The sequence below is a fragment of the Silene latifolia genome, chromosome 1, assembly GCF_048544455.1.
Source record: "Silene latifolia isolate original U9 population chromosome 1, ASM4854445v1, whole genome shotgun sequence".
Taxonomy (NCBI): Eukaryota; Viridiplantae; Streptophyta; class Magnoliopsida; order Caryophyllales; family Caryophyllaceae; genus Silene; species Silene latifolia.
The window spans coordinates 116,974,805-117,002,545 of NC_133526.1; the positions used below are offsets into that span (position 1 = coordinate 116,974,805).

Below are 27,741 nucleotides of genomic sequence, written 5' to 3' on the forward strand. Positions count from 1 at the left end.
GTTGCATCAAATGGAATGATGCTGGTGTGACCATGCTCTTTTTCCATTCACTGACTCAACTTCAATGGTGTGTAAGTGCTCAACTGTGCAAGCATCATTAATAGGCACAATTTCAGTGAGGTTCAAGACCTCATCCATGTAAGCACTACTTTCTAGGCTCACTGCATCGCAGGGACTCTTAACAAGGCTTGTTAGAGTTCCTAATGTGACACACCCACTACTCTTCACTACAGCATCAATACAAGTCTCCATAAAAGTTTTATCCTCAATGTTTCCACCCTCAACAGTTTCCTCATTCACTAAACTGCTCTCAACCAATTGGTCTTCACTCTCAGTGGTGTTGGCTATGTTCTTTTCCACATAAGCAGTGGGCTCAGGTGTTTTGCCAAGTGAACAGGTGGCTTCTAAGGAGGTTTTGGTGGAATGACAGTCCTTTCTTAGGTGACCAACTCCTTGATAGTGAAAACATTTCACTTTCTCCCTGGTTAAGTTATTCTTGCACACAGGTGGGTTCATTTTGTTGCGTGGACAAATCATCTTCAAACTGGTTTGTTCTATGGTTTTTGTTTCTGTTTCATGACAGGTTTGAGTGTCTTTTAATTTGGATTTCATTTTAGATAGGGGTTGGGTGTTGGGTTTGGCATTGTTGTTGAGGTTTAAAGGTTTTTGTTTTAAGCTTTCTCCATTGATTTCCAGTTTACTCCTTTCACAAGCAAGGGTAAATCTCTCCTTCATATGGGACTCTAATTCATGCCAAGATTTAATCTTCCCCTTCCCTTCCACTCTTCTTGTCAAGTTAAGAATGTAATACCAAAGTAAAGCATCACTTATCAGACATGACACACCTAGTTCACATCTCATTGAATCAGGTATGTATTGTCATATTGATTCAAAAAATGGCATTTGACTTCAAGCAACCAAAAATTAAGACTCTTGCTGTGGCCATCAAAAGTAGGTAGTGAAGGTGTTATACATTTGGTGTTAAGGACAGTAGATGACCTTGAATGACTACCATATACAGCAGATACCCAACTGCTGCTTTTTTCAACTAGAGGCTTTTTTGTTAAGACTCCTAGCTTCTCCATGACAGCTTTCAATGACCCTTAAGTAGGTTCCTTTCCATGAAGGCTCCTCCTTTGGTAGGGAGCATCAAGACAAGAAACTTTAGCCACTGATTTCCTCATGATAAAGTCAGTACTAGCATCAACAATAAACTAAACTGAATGTAAAAATAAACCAGTTTGGAAACAAAAAATTCTGAAAGGGTTTTGTTTGGACAATGATTTGTTTTGTGTTTGGCTAATTGTTTCTCCAAGACTAACACAGTAAGAACTATGTTATAACCTTGCTCTGATGCCAGTTTTGCAGTGAAATACCCCAGGCATAATAAGATTTGAGGACTTACAACCAAATTGCAGAAACTGGAAAATTTCAGGAATTCCAATTAATGCAATTGACCTTGATAATTTGGTAAAAATAGTAGATGGAGTCTAAAAATCATGAAACTTGGCAGCAATTAAAATTAAATCTTAATGAAGCTCTGATTAAAAATTCAGGATTTACTGAGCACTTAAACTATTTTAATAGAATGCTCAAAGTCTGAAAGCAACAAACTCTAACAGAAGTTGTAAGAACAAGAGAACTGAAACAATCCTTTTGTGGGGCGGTTTTCTGATTAATTTGCAACTAAATAAAAGATATAATTAGTAACTTAATTACCACAGTCTAGCACAGGAAATTAGGTTATTAATTTGGGGAATTTAGGTGATAATTACCACAGTCCAAGCACGGGTAATGATCAACTAAGCTAACAGCAAAGGATAAGCAATTCACAGTCTATGCACAGAATTGTTTATGCTTTACCAACAGGAGATTAATCAACATTCAAGCAAGCATAGAATGTTATTAAGCCTGACTTTCAACAAATGCAATGCACAAGTTAAGAAGATTTCAATTGGAGAAAGCATTCTCTGGTTTTTTTCATTTAATCAAGTCTGAATAATACAATGCATAAGAGGCCCCTTATATACGGCCTTTGATTAAATCATGGCCCTTAAACTAAAGCAATTATCTAAGTCCAAGATTAATCTTAGGAAACAAACAAACTACCTTGACTTATCTTACAAATAGAGTACGAAATAATAAGGGAAAACAACTGAAAAATCAACAACAATTTTTGATGATAGTGACTGCTTGCATTGCTTGGGAAAGCGTGTGTTGGCTTGCAGTTTGAGCACAAAAAGGCATTAATTGTCCATTGGCTTCTTCCTCAATAGGCACCTAAAACATCAAGGTTTCATCTATTTAAAAGCTCCAACATCTTTTAAAGTACTTTAGTAAAATAGGCTCCTATTTTGCCATAAAAAGAAAGTTTGCTTTTCTTCCTTTTCTTGTTTGTTGATGAGCATGTGAGCTGGGCTTTGTACTCTAAAAGTTTGTCATTGCCTAATCCTTGATATGAGGATAATGTTGAGATCATATGACAACTTGGACGAATTATTTTAAGGCACCTTAGAGGATTAAATTATCTTTGCCAAGATTAGATGTTAAGAACAGGCCCTTTGACAGCATGCAGGAAACAGGCCCTTCTTGCATACGGCACAACTCCTTGCTTAGGTTGAATTAGCTTGCCTACCTTTTGAAGGCAGACAGGTCAAGAATAGCACCAGTGTTGCATTCAAGCATGACAGCCTTTGAAGGTTATTTGTGAAAAATCTGGACATTAAACTTCCCTCATTCCAACTCCATAGGTTAGTAGACATTCTCAAGATTCTGTAGAAGCAAATCAAATGGATTTCCATCAAGTGAAACTCCATATATGATGATTTGAAGTTGGGCTTAATTCTGCTGCTGTGTTTTGAGTATTTCAGGCTTCTTAAATCCATTTCTTGATCAAAATAAGGGCACCAAAGCTTATTGTCATTTGCCATCAACTCATGGATATTCTTGGGCATAAAAAGTGATAGACACCTAGGCCATGTTCCCACATCAAACTCCCCTAGTTCAAAAGAATTTGTCCTCAAATTATGATGGATAAAAAAGAAACTCTTTTTTATCATATGACCATTCATGCTAAGTGTTGTAGGGGGCAAAATTCTCTGCATTCTCATGTTGTGAATGTTGCTGGACCCTCCTGGATCAAGGACCATTAGGAACTGCCTTTGTAGGACATAAATGATAGTCCCATGCTCAGAATGTGACAGGTTCAGCACAGACAGAGAAGAATTCATCATCACATATTGCCATGCTACCTCCCAAATGAAACATGCAGTAAGCACCCATATCAAAGCTGCAATGAAGAACCCTAAGCACCCCAATGGCTTATTTGGATTCTGGTGCTCCTCCTCAACTCTCCTTAGCTCCTCACAAGTCAACCCATGGGATGGCCTTCCCTGAAATGTAGCAGCATTTTCAGCTTCAGATTGTTGGCTCAAAAGAAAACCAGCATTCCCTAAGATCCCTGGATCAAATATTGTTGGCCTACCATTGCATTGAGGTGTGTCCCTCAACTTTCTCATTACCAGATGAGTTAAAAACCCATCTTCATCAGGTGAGGACCCTGAACTTGATGTTCCCAACGGTTTTTCACAAGTGTTTGGAACTCTATCCACCCATGCACCCTTTGTTTTTCCTAGATCAAATACCAAGATATTGTTGTTGCCTTGGTGTGGTGTTCTCAGTAGGTTTATGACCAAGTGAGCAAAATTCCCAGCAGTATTTGGTGAGGACGATCCTAATGTTCCCCACAACTCCTCACAAATAAATGAAACATCTCTCACCCCAGAATTCAGGGAATTCATATCTGGGCAGTGGTGATTAATGTTACCCATTGCACCATAAACAGGTGGTTTACACCTTGAATTATTGGGTATAAACATTTCAGGAGTATCCAGTCCATTTCCCAACTTACTCAAGATATAGCAATTATATTTTAGGCCCTGAAACTTCTCACAACTCAAAAGTTCCAGAGTTGGACAACACATCTCAAAGAGAACCTTTTCAGTTGGAATAAATAATCTCAACATCAAATAAATAAGGATTCCCATTTCAGAAATGTAAATCCTACTTGGCAGCACAGATTGATCCCAAGAAAAAAAGTTCAGGTCTTTAAATTTCTTAAAACATCTTACGACATTGCCCCATGGAAATTTGTACTTTTTTTTTTGGTAAAGGTAAATTATATTGATAGAGCACCAAGATACATCAACTATTTAAGTCTGATACAAGCATCAGACAAAACAAAAAAACACAAAAACTTAATTACATGATTTTTTAAATCCACATAAGATCTCTCCTAGCCAACATGCCTTTGAGTTGTTGCTTAACTTTTGTTCTGATTTCGTACTGAATCATGGTGACACAGACTTCAGGCCTTAGCAGCTTCATATTATGCCTGCATCCATTTCTTTGTCTCTACACGTGGTAAGTAACAACATTCAGAATGCTGTTCAGAATCCCTACCTTCAATCTAGACAATCTAGCACTCCTTCTCCAGTCATGATCTCTGGTGTCAGGCATCACAACTCCAACCCAGGACTGAATACGTGTCATGATTTCTTTACTATACTGGCATTTAAAGAACAGGTGCTGGGGTGTTTCCTCCTCATTTCCACAGAGGCAGTAGAGGCAGTCACTGCTGATATTAAGACGAAAGAGTTTGTCTTTGGTGTTGAGGCCCTGGTGCTGATACATCCAGGCAATCATTCCATGTTTAGGGACAGTCCACTTATTCCAAACCTGATGGTACCAACCCACATCAGGAGATGACTGATGCAGCCAAGAGTAGCCTTTTCCAACTGAGTATTCTTTACCAGGTATCATGCTCCATTTATTCTGAGAGTAGGCAGTCTGCAATTCAATCATGAGCTTGCATACCTTCTTCCAAGTCCAGCTAACATCATTAGGACACTGATACTCCCCCCCACCCATTCCTTCTTAAGTAGGTGATATGAATACACTGAACCTAGAGCTTTTCAGGGTGAGCATGGATCCACCAGATAAGTTTACCAACTGCAGCTTTATTCCATAGACACTCATTCTTTAGTCCCTAGCCTCCCTGCTTCTTCCCTTTACAGATTTTAGACCAGGCTACTGTAGGAGTTTTAGTAAATTCTGAACCCCCACTCCATAGGAAGTTCCTACAAATAGCTTCAATCTTAGTAATGACACCCTTTGGAAGAATAAAAATAGACGCCCAGTATGTATGTAGGGATTTGAAAACAGCTTTAACCAGGACTAATCTCCCAGCATAGGACAGCTTTTTGGTACCCAACATTCTGATTCTTTCTAACACCTTATCTATGAGAGGTTGACAGTCCTTAATGCTCAGTTTAGAGGGTTTGATAGGCACCCCTAAATATTTGAATGGCAAAGTACCTTTAATGCAACCAGACACATGCACTATTTCTCTTCTGATATCAGCATGCACTCCATTAAAATAAACATTAGACTTACCTTTACTCATCTGCAAACCTGATGCCTTAGAGAAAGTAGAGAAGGTTCTGAGTAGAATTATTATGGACTCCACATCCCCTTTACAAAAAAGTAATAGATCATCAGCAAACATCAGGCTACTCAGCTTCATATTTTTGCATAATGGATGAAATTTGAAGTTCATAGTAGAAGTAGTATATGCTAGGAGCCTGGTAAGATATTCCATGCAGATAGTGAACAGCAGAGGAGACAGGGGGTCTCCTTGCCTCAAACCCCTTTGACCTTTAAACCACCCAAAAGAATCACCATTCAGGGACAAGGTGTAGCTAGTTGAGGTGACACATTCCTTGATGAGATTGAGAAATTGATTAGGAAAATTGAGCTCAGTCATCACTTGGAACAGAAACTCCCATTCTACCGAGTCATAAGCCTTTTGTAGATCTATCTTAAACAAACATCTTGGAGAAACTGTTTTCCTTCCATATAGTCTTACCAAGTCTTGACAAATGAGAATATTCTCCATGATACTTCGACCTTGGATAAAACCTCCTTCAGTAAGGGAGATGAGGTGTGGGAGAACTTTGGCCAGTCTGGAGCACAATATTTTGGATATACATTTATACACCACATTACAGCAGGCAATAGGACGGAATTGCATTACAGTGGTAGGATTGGTTACCTTGGGAATTAGGGTAATGCTTGTAGCATTTAACTGCTTCAATAATTTGCCATTCCTAAAAAATTCCTGTATAGCCTCACAGAAATCCACCTCTATCAAATCCCAGCTAGCTTTAAAGAATTGACTGGAATAGCCATCTGGCCCTGGAGCCTTATCATTTGGGATGCTAAAAAAGACCACTTTAATCTCATCATTGGTTACAGGAGCTAACAATTCCTGAGTATGGAGCACTTCACATTTATTCCCATATTCCATTGCTTTCTTGCTAACACTCACAGTGGTATTACTCCTCCCCAGCAGATTAGTGTAGAAATGAATGAAACTCTCTTGAATACCATGAGGTGTCACATGGGAAATTTGTACTTGTTGCAGTTCTTTTGATCAGTTTTTGCCTCAAATGTGTATGGGATTGTACTCAATTGGACTAAGATGGTTTGCATTTTCTTTAGCATGGAAGAATGAAAATGGGGCATTGAAAGAATATACTTCAGACTTCTCAAGCAACCATGACTGAAATTTGGGCAGTGTTTGATGTGAGGTATAAAACTTGGAAATTTTGAACAATTAAAATGGGAGTGTTTGTTTTGTTCCTTGTTACTTCGACTCCAACATTTCTTGCCATTAAGTCTGGTTAGAAATTGACTCCTATTAAGGCTTAAAAATTTATGTAGTCTCTTGTTGATGTAAATGTCCAATTGACTGACATAAGTGCTCAACATAGGGTTTTGAACAGTTTGTGTTGCATCAAATGGAATGATGCTGGTGTGACCATGCTCTTTTTCCATTGAAGGGACAAGGACAGGGTTCATACCCTTCCTTTCAAGGCTTGGAACATTCACTGACTCAACTTCAATGGTGTGTAAGTGCTCAAATGTGCATGCATCATTCATAGGCACAATTTCAGTGAGGTTCAAGACCTCATATGTGTAAGCACTACTTTCTAGGCTCACTGCATCGCAAGGACTCTTAACAAGGTTTGTTAGAGTTCCTAATGTGACACACTTACTACTCTTCACTACAGCATCAATACAAGACTCCATAAAAGTTTTATCCTCAATGTTTCCACACTCAACAGTTTCCTCATTCACTAAACTGCTCTCAACCAATAGGTCTTCACTCTCAGTGGTGTTGGTTATGTTCTTTTCAACACAAGCAGTGGGCTCAGGTGTTTTGCCAAGTGAAGAGGTGGCTTCTAAGGAGGTTTTGGTGGAATGACAGTCCTTCCTTAGGTGATCAACTCCTTGATAATGAAAACATTTCACTTTCTCCCTGGTTAAGTTCTTCTTGCACACAGGTGGGTTCATTTTGTTGTGTGGACAAATCATCTTCAAACTGGTTTGTTCTATGGTTTTTGTTTCTGGTTCATGACATGTTTGGGTGTCTTTTAATTTGGATTTCATTTTAGATAGGGGTTGGGTGTTGGGTTTGGCATTGTTGTTGAGGTTTAAAGGTTTTTGTTTTAAGGTTTCTCCATTGATTTCCAGTTTACTCCTTTCACAAGGAAGGGTAAATCTCTCCCTCATATGGGACTCTAATTCATGCCAAGATTTAATCTTCCCCTTCCCTTCCACTCTTCTTGTCAAGTTAAGAATGTAATACCAAAGTAAATCATCACTTATTGTAGATACCCAGTATCTGCTGAGACTCCAACAAACACCCGATGATTATCGGACTATAACATGCTTTGGAATCACGGTGTTTGATCGACAGTTTGTGTACAACTTTACGTCGGAAAACTTAAAACGATTTCAAAAATAAAATATTTCAAAACTTTTCAGAAGTACCTGGAGTGTTTAATGCACGACGACGGGGTCGCAATGACACTAACTAGAGTCAAAACCGGCACCGGACCAAAAACCGACTCAAAATTCAAATCTCGACGCCAACAACGAGTCAAACCGACTCAACCACAAAAAACAAGCCATTCAAAACCTTCTATACTAAGATTTCCCGGATTCATGAATGGTCAAGTACCAAACATGTGACTACAAATCCTAGGATAGAACAAATCATGATTGCATTTGTGTGAAAGTGACAGGACAACTCGAAGACCCGCGATGTGGCTCGCGCCTCTTTGAGCAGCCCAGGTGGCCACGTCGCTCAAAACTCACACAACCACTCATTTTCCTATAAATACCCCTCAAATGCCCCCATTTGAGAACTTACGCGAGTGTCCGCCCCCTCTTTTCTCCCTTAAAATTCTCGACTCGACTTCCTAAGTCACAATCCGACGCGTATTTACGACCTACCGATCGTAAATACAAGCCTTACACATTGTTTAGTACCGTCATCGTGCATTAAATCACTTGACTGACCACTTCAACCACTACACCATCACTAATCTTAATAAAACACTCTTTTTACTTACTAAAACGGTTTTAAACCGAGTCTTTTCCGACCAAACGAGTTGTTACACTTACGTCGGTTTCTCGCCATAACCAAGCATGTAAGTATGAGGGTGTAAAAATCCTTCTTTTATCATGTCTTTACTTATTTCATGACTATAACATGCTAAATCATGCATAACACGATCCAAAACATAGGGCAGACGAGCCAAAACTGAGTTTTGGCCTGAGACAGAAGCCCCTTGTTCTGCACAGAGGCTCGCGCCTCAATGGGGTGTCCGGGTCAGACTCAACAGTGTTTGTTCTCGTCTTTCCTCATTAATCCATTTTCATATTTGTAATCGGTTTTTACCATTCAAATATTTTCAAACCTCTTTTATTTTATTTGCTTTTATAAGTTTTTAACCATAAAACATTTTTCACCCTTGGTTCCTAATACCATGACGGTTTAATCCATGTTTCGGTGATAATATTTGGTTAATTACATTTAAAAGGTATTTTAAAACCTTTTATTTCATTTCTTTACATTTTGGGAGGTATTTTAAAGCCTTTCATCGTTTCTTTACATTTTGTACTAGTCACCAACACAAAGTCATCCTTGGTTCTACATAGCATGTCGGATTTTAACCCGAGTACGATGATGAGTATCGACTAATTATATTCAAATGAAGTTAAAACAATTAGTTCATAATTATTTTCAAAACTATTCATGTCAAGCTTATAAAGTCGAACCCGACATCGAATATCATCAAAACAATGATGATAATTGTAACACCCCCATACTCCAAGTGCCTTACCTGGACCACTCAAGGCATAGAAGTGCTACCATCTCGGTTACCCGAGGCAATGATAATCATAAGACAATAAAGAAACGTACTTTAAAAGTAAATATAATTTAAGTGATTACATATCTCAATCCAAAACTGTCAAACTGAAATACAAGGTTCTCAGACGATCTACTGATAAAACTATCAAAGCTATAAAACATCGTCTGACACAGCGGAAGACTTCTAACTGCCACGTGATGACTCATCCCAACTATCCCATACGCGTCATCTCATACATGTTCAATAACTGCTCACCACCCCCGAATGGACCACCACAGTTTTTAAAACATTAAACGGGGTCAGTACTAATCACACAATTTATATAACCAACAACACAGTAAACAAGCAGCTCAAACGGTCACACACACACACAATCACACCCACTCCAATCAATCTCCGTCACCGACTATCCACTGGACCAGCCCTGCCAGTGGGGGACCGCAGCCGTTCCCACCTAGGCCCCGCTCATCATACCGAGTGATAATCCTGTCCCATTAATGTGCACATCCCCTCCCGTGGCGGGTTCCATGGAGGGCGAAACTAGGGCGTGAAGCCACTCCCGCAAGTGACTCCACTCAGCCGAGAACGTATCTCGAGAACCAGAGACAAACAATCACAACCATTAACCAGCAATCAAAACCAACGACCGTCACAATACGAACACGCTAATATTCAACAATCACAAAACACCAACAATGCATCATGGGACTAATATTGAGTAGGGAAACCCTACCTGGAAAGCAACACAATCAGACGGTCTCAACAGCTAATATCAAAAGGCTTCTTCTACGAATTCTCCGCCTAACACAATATCACATATATCACTAATTACACAAAACTACCACAAATCCCCAATTCCCAAAATTAGGGTTTAAACAAAGTCAACCAAATGCAATAAAAATGGTACGCGGATCTTACTCTTGACGCAAGGATCACTATGATGCAAAGAACAACGAAATCCGACCTCTCTAGCTCCGGGATTTGCCAATAATGCGAATGGGGAGAACAACGTAGTTTGCAATCTCTTTTTGAGTGTATAAGATTTATAAAAGTGTTTATAAAAGATAACGGCGTATTATATATACTAATTCGCATTATTAACAAAACCCATCAAAACATTACCCGTAAACCGGGCTACTCGATCGAGTAACTGACGTACTCGATCGAGTGCCGCCTACTCGATCGAGTACCAAGGCTACTCGATCGAGTACCCTATAGGTCAGAAACTATTTTAAATTGCAAAACACCCTTACTCGACAGAGTAAGGCCCACTCGATAGAGTACCCAGAGACTCATAAACCGTAGTATTACAGTCTTCCCTCCTTAAAAAGAACTTCGTCCCCGAAGTTCAACCCATACTCAAAAACAAACATACTAACTCGGTCAAGACACAACAACATAGCTAAGAACTCAAAACAAAACCCCAATCTATAAAACATGAAACCATGAATCTTAACACCAACTCCACCAACTATTCCTACCTCCACACATCGCTCACGACATCGTATCAACTACATCATATTCTCTCTCGACACCAACTCCCAACACCACCAACTATTATCCACAAACGCTGCTAGCTCCGTAACATATTATCCATTAGAAAATCCAATATCAAGACATTCACAAACATCAAACGGAATGTTATATTCTACCACCCTTAAAAGGAACTTCGTCCTCGAAGTTTACTCACACTCATAACATCATCTTCCAACTGTCAAAACTATTGAAATATTCTCGCACTCCTAGACATCACACTACTACAAGCACGGTCATGACCTTTAACAAAATCAACCACAACAGAAAACCATCATTTATTCTCCATTAAGACTCAAACTTCCAAATATACTACAACATCTACAACCATCAAACTATCTTTGCCGCATCCTTCTTCTCTTAAGATAAATGTTACGTCCTCGTAACTCATTAATACTAAATCCTAGCTATATCTTCTCATTATCCTCATCACCACCGCATGTCAAAGATAACCACCTATAATATAAACACTCGCCATGCATACACCTAAGGTCCTCTTACTTAAACATTTCTCATACATCAATTCACTCGTCACACCACCTAACCTATACCTCAAAATCTTTAGCTTAACCCAAAACTTTAACTCTTCCACATTACCGCAACATGACATACCTCTTTATATAGACTATATAAAACTTCTATCGCCAAAAGCATAACTCACGATCCACACTTGTTACGTACACTCACACTAAATCCTCAAGTTCTTTTCTTTCATTACCGCAAAACGCATACATAACTTAACATGACACCAATTCCCAATACGCTGCACTCACTATCTCAACAAAAGATTATGAACCACCTGCATCTTTCAGGTTATTACCACACATGTTTTACGAATCACTTGCCATTACCATGTCCACTAAAGCCTTATCTAGAACAAGATCAAAATTACTATAACAACCTCTCACAACCGTGTCCCATCAACAGAATATCACTATACCATGATAACAACGAAAACATATACAACACTATTTCATATCATACTCTACCCTCATTCCCAAACTTAACCTGGTAAAGAAGACATCAATAAACAAGACAACTGTCTATCTGCACAAACTGAAACTCGCAGGGAGCAACATCAAACAAAACAACAATCTATGTATAACTGGTATGTACTTCCGAAACTTGAATCATAATCATCCCGCCTACTCCACCACAACCGGGGACGGCATCGCAACACCGCCACCAACAGCCGCACCGCAGTGCGAAAATACCCGCATCACAACACTAAGTACCGTGCCCGGATCACCACCCGAGGCACCAAAACCACACCGATAGACATCGCAACATACGCAATTCCCATACACACTGACTCATTATGACATTTCGAACAAGAAAACTCACTCAAAACCGTTTTACTAGATTATAACACAACATATTAAACGTAATAAACTGACAAGAATCTCATGATCATCATCCTTACCATTTCACGGAATAAACATGTATCATCAATACACATACAATTTTAACTATCCATGCCAGATCAATCAAATTATTACCTTTTGAACCTCATTCCATTAGTATACCGTAACCAACATAAATTACAAAACAATCATATAACAACTTTATAATTATCACACCATACCACTTCTTGTGAGGTCAGAACCTCACGCAAACATTTACACATATCATAGACACGTAATCACAACCACCTAGTCAATCCTGATCACGTAAGTTACCACCTGATAAAAGTTACCTCTCACCCGAGCTTAACTCATATACCCCTCATAACATATTCTCCCATTCGCATATCCATCACCCCCTGCCAATTGTGACCATACCATTAATACTCAACTACTAACAACCGCCTCATATAACCACATCTTATACTCTCTCACAACCATACATATCAATCTGGTCTCTACAAAATCAACCTCTTTAGAATTGCTACCTTTCTAATATACCATCACCCTTAACCACTAGTCACAAACCATAACACTACCACTGTCCGGACATCAAACCTCTTACACTCATCTCTAAACATCACGATTTATTTCCAATCTTTGGTTAACATCCCAAACAACGAACATCGAATCCATCAACAAAATTACCTCAACATTCTTCCCAATACTATCTTTAATTGTATCATCATCTAACTCTCCACCAAAATCTCGTATCGTGCAAATACTCCACCAACTTCATACTCCCTTAATCCCTCGAAACTCATGATTAATCATGTTGTCCTGAAACTTCTGTATAACCATTAACTTACTTACTCTTGATAGTATCATACATCTCGACGATTCCTTACATTTATGTCACATAACTCCGGTGAACATTTTTCTCAGCTTAATTTTATCCTTCTTTTCTCTTTATACTCAACAATACCATTTAATAGCTCAACTCCTTATTACTTCTACCTAACTCTTTAGTGCTCCAATTACCTTCCCATCGCTCTAAAACTCAAATCCCATTATTTTATATCGATATCACCTCACTCTTTCTTACCATGGATCTTCTCTTATTATGCTATCACTCACACTTGCCACTAATCTATCCATAAAATCAACGTTCACTGTTCAAACAATTTCATCTCCTTTGTACCTCTCTAGAAATCAGAATTCATTTCATACCGTTAATTGCCCAAGGAAATCACACAGTAGTTTCATCTCTTAATAAACCAAATCTACCAAACTCACTCACTGTGTACAAATCTACCTCGCGACATGTCTCCATAAAGTTTACTGTATACCACTCTTCTCAACCCCTTTAAAACGAACATTCACTACATATATCCTTAACCCACACGACTCCTAACCATCTCCCTCCATAATTCTTTACACATCTCAAGCTGCCACTATCCACATCCTTACTTTCAATCTTTTTATTCTCACGTTCCTTAGACTCACATCATCCCTTGCCCATATTCACTTGCTTTTACGTTACTCAACACACAATCATATCACTCATCTCATCTCAGAAAACATGCTCTATGTCTCAATTAAGCCATAACGATCTTCCTTTTCTTTTTCCACTATCTATCACAACCACATATAACTCATGTCCTCCCACTGAACTCATACTCACCACAGGTGCCACTCCTTGCCTCATAAGATTGGGTAACTTACGTATCAGGACCAACATACATGTAAAACAATGCATAAAGAAGCAAAATAACAACTTTGAATTAAACATGATATGCAACGAATTCAAAAGATAAGCATATGACCCGAATCATGGGTCACTAGATCGAGTACAGGCCACTCGATCGAGTAAGGGACTTACTCGATCGAGTAGGTGAAGGTCAGAAGCACGTAAAACAAATCACCAGGGCTACTCGATCGAGTAACTAACGTACTCGATCGAGTGCCGCCTACTCGATCGAGTACCAAGGCTACTCGATCGAGTACCCTACGCAATTCTCACCATTGTCCAGTTTTCGTAAAACAGTCGTAACTCACTCATTTCTTGGTCGTTTTAGGCGTGTGACCTATCGTTAGAATCTTAAAAGAACAAGCTATCACCTCCAATTGGAATCACATTAAAATCATTTATGCATCTCAAATTATAACAGTTTAAAGACAACCTCATTATAATCGAAAAACACATCTACTTGATTTTACTTCCAAACAACTTAAACGACAACAAGGTAAACAAAAACAACCCAATACTCATAAAACCAGCAGCCCCAATCACATGTTACTATTTTCGAAATCAAAGCAACAACATTCATCATGCAAATAATTTATTTAACTTGCCAATCATGACTTACCCACATGCTTTTATTCTATCACTTTTCGTAAACAAAACATACTCATGCTTTACAAATCCTATTTGCATGTTACTAATACAACAATATTACAAATACACTTCGTCACCTAAACATATTCATAATCACAAAATTCATATTCTCATGCAATTGACACTCCATCTTTTCCAATCACTTCATCCATTTCAACCACATTCCTCATATAACATATACATATGAACAATAGTAGGCATGTATATGAAATCATTATATAAAATTAAACAATCAAAATTATGTATAATCATATCACATCCCCTAATCACATGTTACTAATATAGTCACATTGTAGATCATCCATCCTGCAACATCATTATTCATCACATCTTATCACATATGAACTACCTCCTTTTTCCACCACATTACTCATCATTCTCATACACTTTTCTAACAATTCCAACCAACATTGTAAACCAACTATCATTCAACATGCTTTCAACCAACAACATTCAAAATCACACTGATTCATGCCACACGTCACTATATAGATACACAATTCACAAGATAAACACATAGCGATCCCGACTCATATCCCATGGTGACCGGTTCAAAATTATAGGGCGAGTTCGCGACTTTAGGACGTCTCCCAAGTCTTTGCATTAGCTCCTACAACTTCTACCCGGGTTCATTTTAATTTGACTCCCTATATTCATTAGATTAATTGGTTACAGGTTTCAGGATCGTCGCTCTGATACCATCCCGGTTACCCGAGGCAATGATAATCATAAGACAATAAAGAAACGTACTTTAAAAGTAAATATAATTTAAGTGATTACATGTCTCAAACCAAAACTGTCAAACTGAAATACAAGGTTCTCAGACGATCTACTGATAAAACTATCAAAGCTATAAAACATCGTCTGACACAGCGGAAGACTTCTAACTGCCACGTGATGACTCATCCCAGCTATCCCATACACGTCATCTCATACCTGTTCAATAACTGCTCACCATCCCCGAATGGATCACCACAGTTTTTAAAACATTAAACGGGGTCAGTACTAATCACACAATTTATATAACCAACAACACAGTAAACAAGCAGCTCAAACGGTCACACACACAATCACACCCACTCCAATCAATCTCCGTCACCGACTGTCCACTGGACCAGCCCTGCCAGTGGGGGACCGCAGCCGTTCCCACCTAAGCCCCGCTCATCATACCAAGCGATAACCCTGTCCCTTTAATGTGCGCATCCCCTCCCGTGGCGGGTTCCACGGAGGGCAAAACTAGGGCGTGAAGCCACTCCCGCAAGTGACTCCACTCAGCCGAGAACGCATCTCGAGAACCAAAGACAAACAATCACAACCATTAACCAGCAATCAAAACCAACGACCGTCACAATACGAATACGCTAATATTCAACAATCCCAAAACACCAACAATGCATCATGGGACTAATACTGAGTAGGGAAACCCTACCTGGAAAGCAACACAATCAGACGGTCTCAACAGCTGATATCAAAAGGCTTCTTCTACGAATTCTCCGCCTAACACAATATCCCATATATCACTAATTACACAAAACTACCACAAATCCCCAATTCCCAAAATTAGGGTTTAAACAAAGTCAACCAAATGCTATAAAAATGGTACGCGGATCTTACTCTTGACGCAAGGATCACTATGATGCAAAGAACAACGAAATCCGACCTCTCTAGCTCCGGGATTTGCCAATAATGCGAATGGGGAGAACAACGTAGTTTGCAATCTCTTTTTGAGTGTATAAGATTTATAAAAGTGTTTATAAAAGATAACGGCGTATTATATATACTAATTCGCATTATTAACAAAACCCGTCAAAACATTACCCGTAAACCGGGCTACTCGATCGAGTAACTGACGTACTCGATCGAGTGCCGCCTACTCGATCGAGTACCAATGTTACTCGATCGAGTACCCTACAGGTCAGAAACTATTTTAAATTGCAAAACACCCTTACTGGACAGAGTAAGGCCCACTCGATAGAGTACCCAGAGACTCATAAAACCGTAGTATTACAATTATTCAAGTCTCGTTCCTCAAATCAACACAAATGCGACCTAAACGGTCCTTTCAAACCAAAACGGGTCCAAATACCCATTTATTTTCCTATTTTCAAAACCAGGGGAGACCCCCTTGCATCGCCAACAGGCTCGCGCCTCATGTGGTCGCCTGGTGCAGGCTTTGATCCCTTTCCATCATTAGTCAAGGACGATCCCGAATCCGGCTAACCCGGATATAGGACGGATTAGACGACTAACTTGCTCATTCAAAAATCGTATTTGCAAAATGCCTTACTAAGACAAATGGATCACGTTATGCACCATAAACCTAATTCGGTAAATGGATGTTTAATTTCTGTCTTGAATGCGAATCAATCATAAATCCAACTCCATATCTTATACTTGATACTTGGATTAAATCAACCGACTTAGAAAGCTCTCACATGTTAGGTTTAAACTATTGGATGCGCATTCATGCATTTAAACCGTTTTATCAACATTTGCATTCAACCAACCAAGATCGATCAGTAGAGCCCGCTACCGCGGGCGGGATTGGGTGTCTGATTAAAGGGCTTCCCAATACGTACCTTCACCTCTTACTCAGAAACTTTGGATAGTAGACAACCTTATCCAGGGCGTACGAGAGTCATTCTAGAGCTAGGATGCTAAAGAGGGACGATTCCTTATCTTTAGTACCTATGTCAAACACTGCTTTGTGCTTCGTTTGACCGAGGTATAAAGTGGATTCGAACGGGTTCCAAGCATCCCACAAATGCTTGGTGGTGACTCCGAACATCTCTAATCGTTTCGAGACCCTTACCGAGATGAAACCGACCGATCCAAAACGATCCGGTCGAAAGCATTTTTTTACGCCGCCGAGCGTGGCTTTCAAAAGACCGCTGCCATTATCCACAGATCGACTGGGCATACGCAGGTGGCTAGGTCCACAGATTGGCGACTCCGCTGGGGACAACTAGGACACTTACGTCTTTGTGATCCCTAGATGGTGAGACTCGAACGAGGTCTTGGTTGGAATGAATTAATTGATATTACGGTCACGGTCGGGTTCCTTGTCCGGGCCCATAACCTAACCCTTTTCGACCAATTGGCTCATATCGTCGGCGTGAGTTTTCTCATCCCCGCGTTTCGAATCCCGATTTAGTCAAGCATACCATTGACGTTACACATTTCTGTTTCGTCAAAGAGCTTTCATCACCTTCGAGCACGAGGCTAAGGCACCCTCCTTACACATTTTGTTTGGATTGGTATCCCTCTCGAAAATCGGGGTTTGACTGCTTAGTGTGTAACCCAGCCTTCTAAGCCAAAACCCGTGTCAACATTATGCATAATATAATGAAACTGTGAGTGCTTATGTGCTACTTGATCATAAGTCCTTCCGTGTCATTTTCAAACCTTCAAAAACACCTTTTGCGCCGTTATAATGGCCATTTCAAACCTCGGTCTTTCGCCGACCGTTACACGCCTTTCTAGGCTGTCGTAATGACGATTTTCAAACCCGGTTTCTTATAACCATTTCAACACGCCTTTCTAGGCCGTCGTAATGACGATTTTCAAACCCGGTTTTTTATAACCATTTCAACACGCCTTTCTAGGCCGTCATAATGACGATTTTCAAACCCGGTTTTTATAACCATTTCAACACACCTTTCTAGGCCGTCGTAATGACGATTTTCAAACCCGGTTTTTATAACCATTTCAACACGCCTTTCTAGGCCGCTGTAATGACGATTTTCGAACTCGGTTCTCTACAACCATTTTAAAATCACCTTCTTACGCCGTTATAATCGCCACGTCTAGACACAGACTTTAACCCGTTTCGCGCCGACAATGGCTCTTTCAAAACCCGAGAAAAGCACACACCCTTTTCTCGAGACACTTTCGAGATCCCGAGGAGTGAGGACCATACACCGTCCCCGAGACCTCTTCAAACATTTCAAACCCGATTTTCAAAACATACAATTTTGAATTTCAAAACACCGTCTTGGGAAACAGTACATTGTTTTCCGAGCCGACTCAAACTCAAAACCGTCTTTTGCAAATAAACTTAAGACAACCCTTTCAACTGACCGACTTGCGGAGATCTTTATCTTCGGAATCCGTCCACAAAGCGACAAATGAATCTATTTCAAAATTTCTATTTTCGAAAACTTCAGTCCACCATTCCAATTCCGCCTCGTGTCTATCGAGTCGAAGCAAACGTACTTATGGGTCTTTACATATGAGTCGTCTCACCACGAGACTTTTCCAATGGCGTCACGCCGTTACATTGGACGCATGCTAAAAGTTCGGTCAACACCGTCACGTCATAAATCGAGTCAGCACCGAGGTACCACACACGGTCATCCTCGTCTTGTTGAGTCTGCTCTTTGTCTCATCCTTCGTGTTGTCTGCATTCAGTCTTTGAACCATGTCGGATCGAGTTGTAATGTGAGCCGTTTTTCTGCCTCAGAGCCATGGCCCCGTCTTCAACTTCGTCTGTCAACAGCAACAACAATGATAACAACAGAGATGTCACAACTGCTCAGCTAGCCAGCCTGCTCACCGCTCTTAAGGTCACCCTGGACCGTGAGACCCGTATCGACACCCTGGAAAATAAAGAAATTGGAGAACATAACACTCCACCTCTGACTGAAACTGAGAAGAGACTAAAGCTCTTGGAAGAACAGCTCCTAGCCCGGGGTAACAATATTCATCTTGAGAACAACCGAAGGTTTGAACCTGTTGGGGATCAGCTACCCGACAACTTTACCCTGACTGATGTGCCCAAGTTCAAAGGAGTGGAAGACCCACCCAATCATATCCGTGCCTTCAAAGACTACATGGCCATAAAAGGGGTCAAACAGGAACTTTTCACCCGGATCTTTCCATCGTCTTTGGAACCGATCCCTCGCCAATGGTACTACTCCCTTGATCCAAAGAACCTTACTACTTGGGATGAGGTCGCAGTTGAATTTGCCAAGCAATATGCCGACAATGTTGAAATCCAAGCCAATACCCGTACTCTTGAGGTCCTAACCCAGAACGACAAAAAGGGATTCACCAAGTTCTTAACCCGTTGGAGGAGGGTAAGTACTCAGCTGGTTAGCAAGCCAAGCGAGTCGACCTTGGTGGAAAAGTTTGTCAACAATCTCCGCCCAGTGTATGCCAATCTACTGAGGTACCAAAACATTAAGACCTTCCAGGTTCTGCAAATACTCGGGACACGCATTGAAGATGACCTCCGAAAGGGTGTCCTAGCCAAGACCACTGGCAGAGGCTACCAGGGATCCACCTCAACCGGATCTCGCCCTTATGGCCAGACGAACAAGATCGATGAGGTCAACCTTGTTGAATCAAACACTAAGAGAGCTGAGCCCCCCCTAGAGAGTGTTCACTAATATAGGGTCAACTTATGCAAGCGCCCTGAAGAGGCTCATGGGCCAGGGGAAGTTACAACCAATCGGACCCACCCCGAATCCAACCGATGCTAAGAAATCCCGCTTCTGGAACCCTAACGCGTACTGTCAGTACCATCAAGGGAAAGGGCATGACACAGAAACCTGCTTCAAACTCAAACACATCATCCAAGACATGATTGAGAAAGGGGAATTGCCTTTACCCCCGCCGACTAAGCCAAATAACAAAACAAACCCTTTGGGAATCCACGCCATCTCCAACGATGAGCCGACCCTGGACTGCTCTCACCTCATCCTTCCAGTTGATGACGAGGTGAATGCCTTAGAAAAAGATCCCTCGGACGGGGTATTTGTGTTCAGTGCCGCCACTATGCTCGCCATGTTCCAACAGGTTGAGGAAGCCATAGCCAGACTCTCCGAAAGGATCACCCGACTTGATGATGCCTACCGTCGACTTATCTTCAATTCTCCACCACCACGCCCGAGGGAGAGTCCCCCGAGCGCCCAAAGCTACGCTCACCAGGATGGATTGCTCCCGCGACCATTCTGGCATGCACCTCACGATAATCACCCTCACAATAATCAACCCCACAATAACTACCCTCACACAAATCACCCCCACAAAAATGTCCCTCACAAAAACTGCCCACCGAGGAATACCCCTCCAAGGTAGCCTCGGAATTCGGAAATTAATGGCATCTGGAGAGATGATGTTGAAGATGTCTATATCGTCCCAGGGAAGCAGGCGAAAGAGATCGGCCACCTTACCCGATCTGGACGCCCCTATCAGAACCCGAACAATCCAACGGTCGTTCCAACAACGAATGACCAAGTTGTCCCGGACATGGACACTCAACCAAAGGCTCCCGAGAATTCAATCCACAAACAGCTCCAGAAGGCAAAAGCCGAAATTTCAATTTGGCAACTGATTGCTACATCCTTCGAGCATCGGCAGGCTTTGCTACAAGCCTTGGGAAAATTAATTGTGCCCTCTACCTCTTACCCTGAAGAAATAGTGGCACATATGACAAGGGATGTCCCTTATTTGAGCAACCCGGTCGTCTTCTCTGATGAAGATATACCTCCCTTCGGAGCAAATCATAATCTTGCCCTGTACATTACCGTATAATGTCTCAAGAAGAATGTGCCCATGGTCCTTGTGTTGGAAATCATATTTTACATATCACATATTTTAGCTTAAAGTTTTAGTCATAAAAACTTGAGGATCTTATGCATGCAAAAGAAAATACAAGAGTGAAGGAAAATCGGTTCCTTACATTGGATATTTCGGCTATTAGGGCACTAGTATGGTCTCCTACCTTACTTAGTTCTTGAGCTTTCCAAATGGATGAACCAGATTCAATTTAGAATCTCTCCTCAAAGATTGTACCAAGAAAACCTCCTTAATACAAATATTAATTTAATTACTAGAATTAATATTTGTTCCCTTAAAAATTATTACTAATATTATAAGTATACTACCTCTAGTATTTAGGGAATAATATTAGTGATTTAGTGAGAGTTTTAATTATTTTGTTCAACAACAAAACTAGAGAGAAGAACTAATTCAAGTGAATGAATTATGTTGGAATGAATTAGTGTATTATGGAAAATGCACTACTTGAGTGTGTAGGGGAGGAGGCCACCGGTTTTGGGTGGGTAGGGTGCCCAATACATTTGCAATTTTCTCTTCTCAAGAGTATAGGTATGCATACCTATGATTAGTAGGTAATCATCATGTTACCCACTAAATAAAAGTCATTAAGGCACAAAATCCCCTTCCCTCTTCCATTTACACGGTCCATATGGTTAATATGGATCCATTTTAACTTTGTCAATTTGTTAATTTGTATTGTGTGACATATTGGACATGTTACTAGACATGTTGTTTAAATAATGTAATTTTTAACAAATTAAAAATCGTTATAAACAAAATAAATCACATATAAAAATTAACTAGTAATTCACAATTACTATTACTTAAAATGGGTCATATAATTATAAATCACAACTACTTGTATTTATAATAATCAATTCATTCTAATTTCAATTGTTTCATAAACAATAAATAAACCTTAAGTAATAAAACAATTTAATTACTTAGAACGAATCTTATTTAATCAAATTACAATAAGATACGTATAATTACTCACAAAATCATTTGTTTAATTTTAAGGAATTAATTAACTTGTATCATCATACAGTTAATTAATTAATCAATTAAGAATGTTTCCCTAGAGGTATGACTTTAAGGGATCAACTGATCACCACCGTCGCACGACAGTAATGTCAAACTCTAGTCAGCCAATCATTACCGATTAATGTGGATCAGTTGACAATAAAATGTTACATTCCCTTATGTATTCTCAATATGAGATTTAAACATGTGATCGCATTATTGTCGAGGACACATACTCCAACAATCTCCCACTTGTCCGCGACAAGTGTGCGTCACCAATTCTCTTGTCCTATTACTATCTCCCACTCAATGCAAGGTGTCTTGCGGGTCGTACTTGCATTTGATCATATCATGAGTGGTTTTATCGATCTGGAGAATAACTGTCTGACCGGAATTTATCTACCATAGATACCTTTCGAGCGTGGCCACGCATTTCCAGTTCATTGCTCCTCGAGTGGCCTTGAGATATAAGATAACCCTAACGGGGATGGACAATTCATATTGCACTCTTCCCTTCGATCAGCCACAGCTCATCATGACCCAAAACATGCTCATTAGACCCCATTTACGAAGGTCGTCGAACATAAATCAAAGTCACTCTGAAACTGTGCCATCTTAGGCGAACAGTCATTAGTCAAAGAATTGACTCATAAGAATACCATAGTAGCTCTCGCCACGACCAGGCTATAAAAATTGCCAGAACTCTATAAACGGTCATAGGTCCGACAGAGTGTCCCTCACATTCTGCCTATGTGATCGACTAGTCATATCTTATGACTCTATGGCACTTGAACTTGCCATCAATCGCATGACACTCTAGTTGCTTCGAGATGTCACCTCATGTAAGTAACTAGGGACGAATACTATGTTGATCCAGTTCACTTTAATGGGGTTCAATATTGTCCCAACAATCCCATTTGGATATAACAAAGTATAAGATGAGTTAATAATAACTCAAACAATAAATGTGATTATCAGACATGAGTAGTCAATACCATGTTTCTACTCCATGTCTTATAATCATTAGTGCACTTATGCACTTGCATGACGCAATAAAAGTTTAGTTTGTGGACATACCATGTGTCCATGTGCCCAAACTTTCTGAATTGCGTTTTTCCTTCAACTTCATGTTATCCCTTATACCATGAATTTTACTAAATACATGTCTAGACTTCATACCAGACATAGGTTCTTAAGCTTAAAAGAAGTTATTAGTGTTATCACATAACTTGTGATGTGCGTTTCGGTAGACAACACTACTTATAGTTTTTAACGTCCACCACTTAATCACAACGCACTTAGGTTCATTTCGTAGAAATTTGCGTTGGATGACAATAGAATACTCTTTTCTAGTCTTGTACTCCTTATGTCAATAATATGCCTTGGATTTTCACAAATTCAAATGAGTTTGGAAACTTGAGTTTGTGTAACTTCTTAACACACAACTTATTTCTCTTCCAAACTATAGAACAGATCATTAGTTCTCCTAGAGAATTCATGACGGTTCTTTAAGGTTTACCAATAACTCTCATATGGGTAGACTTGTTATCGACTTATCATGCTCCAAGCATTTAATTTATCTAGGACATATGCATAATGGTATACATTATTGTACTAATGGCGGAAACATTAGTAATCATATTCATGTAGACAATAGTTCTTAGGTTCAAGTGAATAATCATAGCTCTATGATAATTCAAATTTCATCAATATGAACAACCTATTAAACTAATTGTATTAAGAAGGATCATTATCATCATAAAATACCTATCCAAGTGTCAATCCAACATCCCATGTTATAATAGTTATGCTTAATGTCAAATTTCATCCAGAATTGAAAACCTATTTGCACGTCATTTTTCAATGAGTAATAAGTCATACGATTCATGGAGGATGATCGCTCCCACTGAACTTCATGTCTAAACATGACAGTCATTTGCTCCCACTCAAGTCCATGTGTACACATGTTTCTCCATGGAAACACTACATAAAGGAATTTTCATTGCTTCTCTAAGTATTAATCAAAACGATATATGTCATTCACATATCACTTTCAAAATACCCATTTAGGAAGTGGGTTTGATACTTTACTTATTATAATGAATAGCAATGAGTATTAACCAAAACCATATATGTCATTCACATATCACTTTCAAAATACCCATTTAGGAAGTGGCTTTGATACTTTACTTACTTTCATAATGAATAGCAATGTTCTGGATTCATAGCTAAGTTAACAATTAACTTAGTTCTTGTAGACATCGACATTCCACTCTATGCAACTCTTAATCATAAACTTCTATTTACTTTGGATTGGTCTCAACAATCCCAAATAAATCTATTTAATTGCATAGATATTAGTTTCATAGGGCTCTTAAGTAAAATGTCGAATTTTAAGATCTCTTGTAACTACATAGATCATGATCTAAATTTCAAAAGAACGCCTTCTTTTGGTGTCGTCATATAGTTTCCTTAAGAACATCTTCTTTAGGTCTCCTCGAGTAGTATCCTCAAGAACATCTTCTTTTGGTCTCCTCGCGTAGTCTCCTCAAGAACATCTTCTTTTGGTCTCCTCGCGTAGTATCTACATCTTCTTTTGGCTTGTGGCTAAATTTCTCCCACTCTATCTTTAGAAAAATATCCTATTTCTCCAAAGATAGCTTTGAGCCACAAATAATGATGGTTAAGGAGAAAAATAAATCATATATCTATTTAATAGTGATTTAGTCGAGGCATTTTAAAAGGATAACTTAGAGAAGACGATTTGAGTTGGATAGGTGAATCAAATGAGGTTGGTAATGTTCCCTTATATGAGTTCAACAACTCAATCTTAACTTCATAATTGATCTTTCATAAGTAAGTTGTGACTTTTAGTCACTATGACATAAGGAGAATCGAATTCATAGCTTATGGACATATAATGACGCGATCATTATAATCGTCTATATAATCAATTTAAGTCGATAATCTTATGTTTCTAGATGCAAGTAATGTATGATGATAAATTTTAGAACAACCAATACGATAAAGTAAGTGACTTGGGTTGCAAACCAAGTCACCAAAATCCAAAATACAACCATTGTTTTAGGAAATAGCAAATTCCCAAGTCGAACGAGGAAATTGAAAATAGTTCTAAAATTCCAAAATACAACACAAAATAAAGACAAAATAAAGCCAAGCTCCCATTGATCTAGCACCGTGGGTGGCTACATCTAGCTTCCCTCAAGATCTTCTAGGCTTGCTTTTCTTTGCCCTTGTCCTTGCTTGGATGCCCTAATTACAATAAAAAGGGAATTATCACAACTTGTATCACAATAGCAAGGTTGAGATCGAAACATAAAAAGATAGGGATATTTAAATTACCTACTGGAATAACCTTTCCACCTTTGATGTCGCCTAGGTACTTAGGACAATTCCTCTTCCAATGCCAAATGCCATTACAATAGTGGCATTTGTCAGCGGACGGGGCACCCTTCTTGGGCTTAGAGGAGCTAGCTTCACAAGCTTTTCCCTTGTTCTTAAAGGGGGTTGGCTTCTTACCCTTTGCGCCACCTTTCTTGAATTTTCCCTTGCTCTTTTGATTGATGTTGAGCACATCCTTGGTGGTGCTAGCATTTAGCCCCATATCCCTCTCGGCTTGCACAAGAATTTTGTGCAATTCATCGAGGGAAACTTTCAAGTTTTGCATATTAAAATTCACCCGGAATTGAACATATGCTTTAACCTTGTTCAAGGAATGAAGAATTTGATCAATGATGAGTTCTTCGGGAATGTCTACCTTTTGCATTTTCAACGTCTCAACATGTTCCATCAACTTGAGCACGTGAGGACTAACCTTTTGGCCCTCCTTAATGTTGAGATCGAAGAATGCGGATGCCGCTTCATATTGAATGATCCTCGGAGCTTGTGAAAGCATGGTCACAAGCTTCGTATAGATCTCATAGGCGGTGCTAATCGTTATAGCACTCCTTTGGAGTTCGGCCTCCATGGAAAAGATCAACACATTTTTGATCGCGGCCAACTCCTTTTGGTAAGTTTCATAGGCTTGCTTAGCGGCGGGAGTAGACCTAGCGGTCGGTGCGGCGGGAGAGGCCTTGGTGAGGTAACGAATCTTATCGTCACCCTCCGCGGCCAAGCGGAGTTGGGCGTCCCAATCGGCGAAGTTTGACCCATTCTTTTCTAGTTTACAACAACCCATGAAGGATCGGAGCCATGAAACATTGTTGAGAGTGTTCGAGTTAGTGGATGCGTTTGAATTTGGAGTTGCCATTGCAAATGAGAAAACAAATTCGACTACAAAATAAAGATGAAGGAATTAATAAACATATATTGTTTTAACAATAATAATAATAATAATAATAATACTTGTTAACATTTTAAACAAGTTTTAAGCATTTATATAGTGACCTCTACCCAACTATTATAAATGATCCCGAGATCCAAATTCATATTAATTCGGGCACGGTGAGCCGATTCATCCCTTATCAATATAACTCGGTGGATTAACTCTTTAATCGATTCTACTTCTAGAACTCTCGGTCGATAAAATTACTCTAATATTTATCTTTAGCCCGGAACACATGCGACTACGGTCACGAATACTTCCGTTGAGCTCAATCCAAATTTCGATGTAATAACATTTTACTACCCCACTTCGCCAACGTAACAAGGTTTGTATTACGGTGAAGCCGGCTTAACTCCCTTATGAAATTGGTACTTTATGGGTTCTACTATTTGGTAAAGCTATATCTCAATTATTAATTTAGCGAGAGGTCATGTCAATTTATTATCTATCACGTTTTAAGTGAACTAAAGCGATGAACTGCGATAATTATAATTGACACGGTCGATGACTCGATTAAATAAAATGCATGTTTAGTTATGGCGATTTAGCGATGCATGCAAACATATAAAGAAAATGCTAAGCATAAATATAAAGTCCTAGTATGGCCTTCCTAAAATAGTAAATCTAATAAACTATTGCAAATTCGGAAACCAACTCCTTTGGTCCCTTGAACTTCGGTCTTGTCACGCATCTCGAGGTAACACCGTCTTCATGGAAACTCCGGGAAATTACAAATAATAAATAAAAAATTACATAATTACCTATTATACATTTGTAAATAAAATAAATCTATTAAATTACAAAATGGTGATACGAGATCACAATAATTACAACCGAATCGATATTCCCATGCATTTCGGGTAATATCAATTAAAAATTAAGGCCATACTAAGTAAAATTACATAATTCAAAATTATATAAAATAAAAATATGACAATCATAAATAAAATGCAGCATTATAATATGTACGAACATGCTTATTTTTATGCTAAATCGCCTTTTAAGAACCAATATCGTATATTTCATCGGTTTTTATGGATTTGCGTGATTATAAACTTGTTAAAATCACAAGGTGTCTCATAAATTCATATTTATGTTCAAGTTAATTATCCTAACCATCTTAGGACTCAAAACTTAGTCTTCACTAATATTTTGACAATAACTCAACTTGATTTCTTAGTATTGTTCATTATGGGCCAAAAATACAATATTATATTATAAACTCCAAATTAAATTATAAAAAAATCCAAA

At 39.2% G+C, this 27,741-nt stretch overlaps 1 protein-coding gene across 1 annotated transcript; it reads right to left on the reverse strand.

The window, feature by feature from the left end:
- Positions 1–4,203: 4,203 nt before the first annotated feature.
- Positions 4,204–4,929, reverse strand: LOC141653811 (uncharacterized). The gene is made up of 3 exons (XM_074461674.1): positions 4,462–4,929; positions 4,308–4,413; positions 4,204–4,217 (listed from the first exon to the last, which is right to left on the reverse strand). The coding sequence occupies exons 1-3, from the start codon at positions 4,927–4,929 to the stop codon at positions 4,204–4,206; spliced, it is 588 nt and encodes a 195-aa protein (XP_074317775.1).
- Positions 4,930–27,741: the final 22,812 nt, after the last annotated feature.

What these genes read in the sequence shown, in the direction of transcription:
- LOC141653811 (XM_074461674.1), bottom strand. Translation starts at nt 4,929, where the DNA reads ATGGGTGGGGGGGAGTATCAGTGTCCTAATGATGTTAGCTGGACTTGG. An exon ending in CTAGATTGTCTAGATTGAAG is followed by an intron (nt 4,414 to 4,461) that starts GTAGGGATTCTG and finishes TACCACGTGTAG; the next exon opens with AGACAAAGAAATGGATGCAG.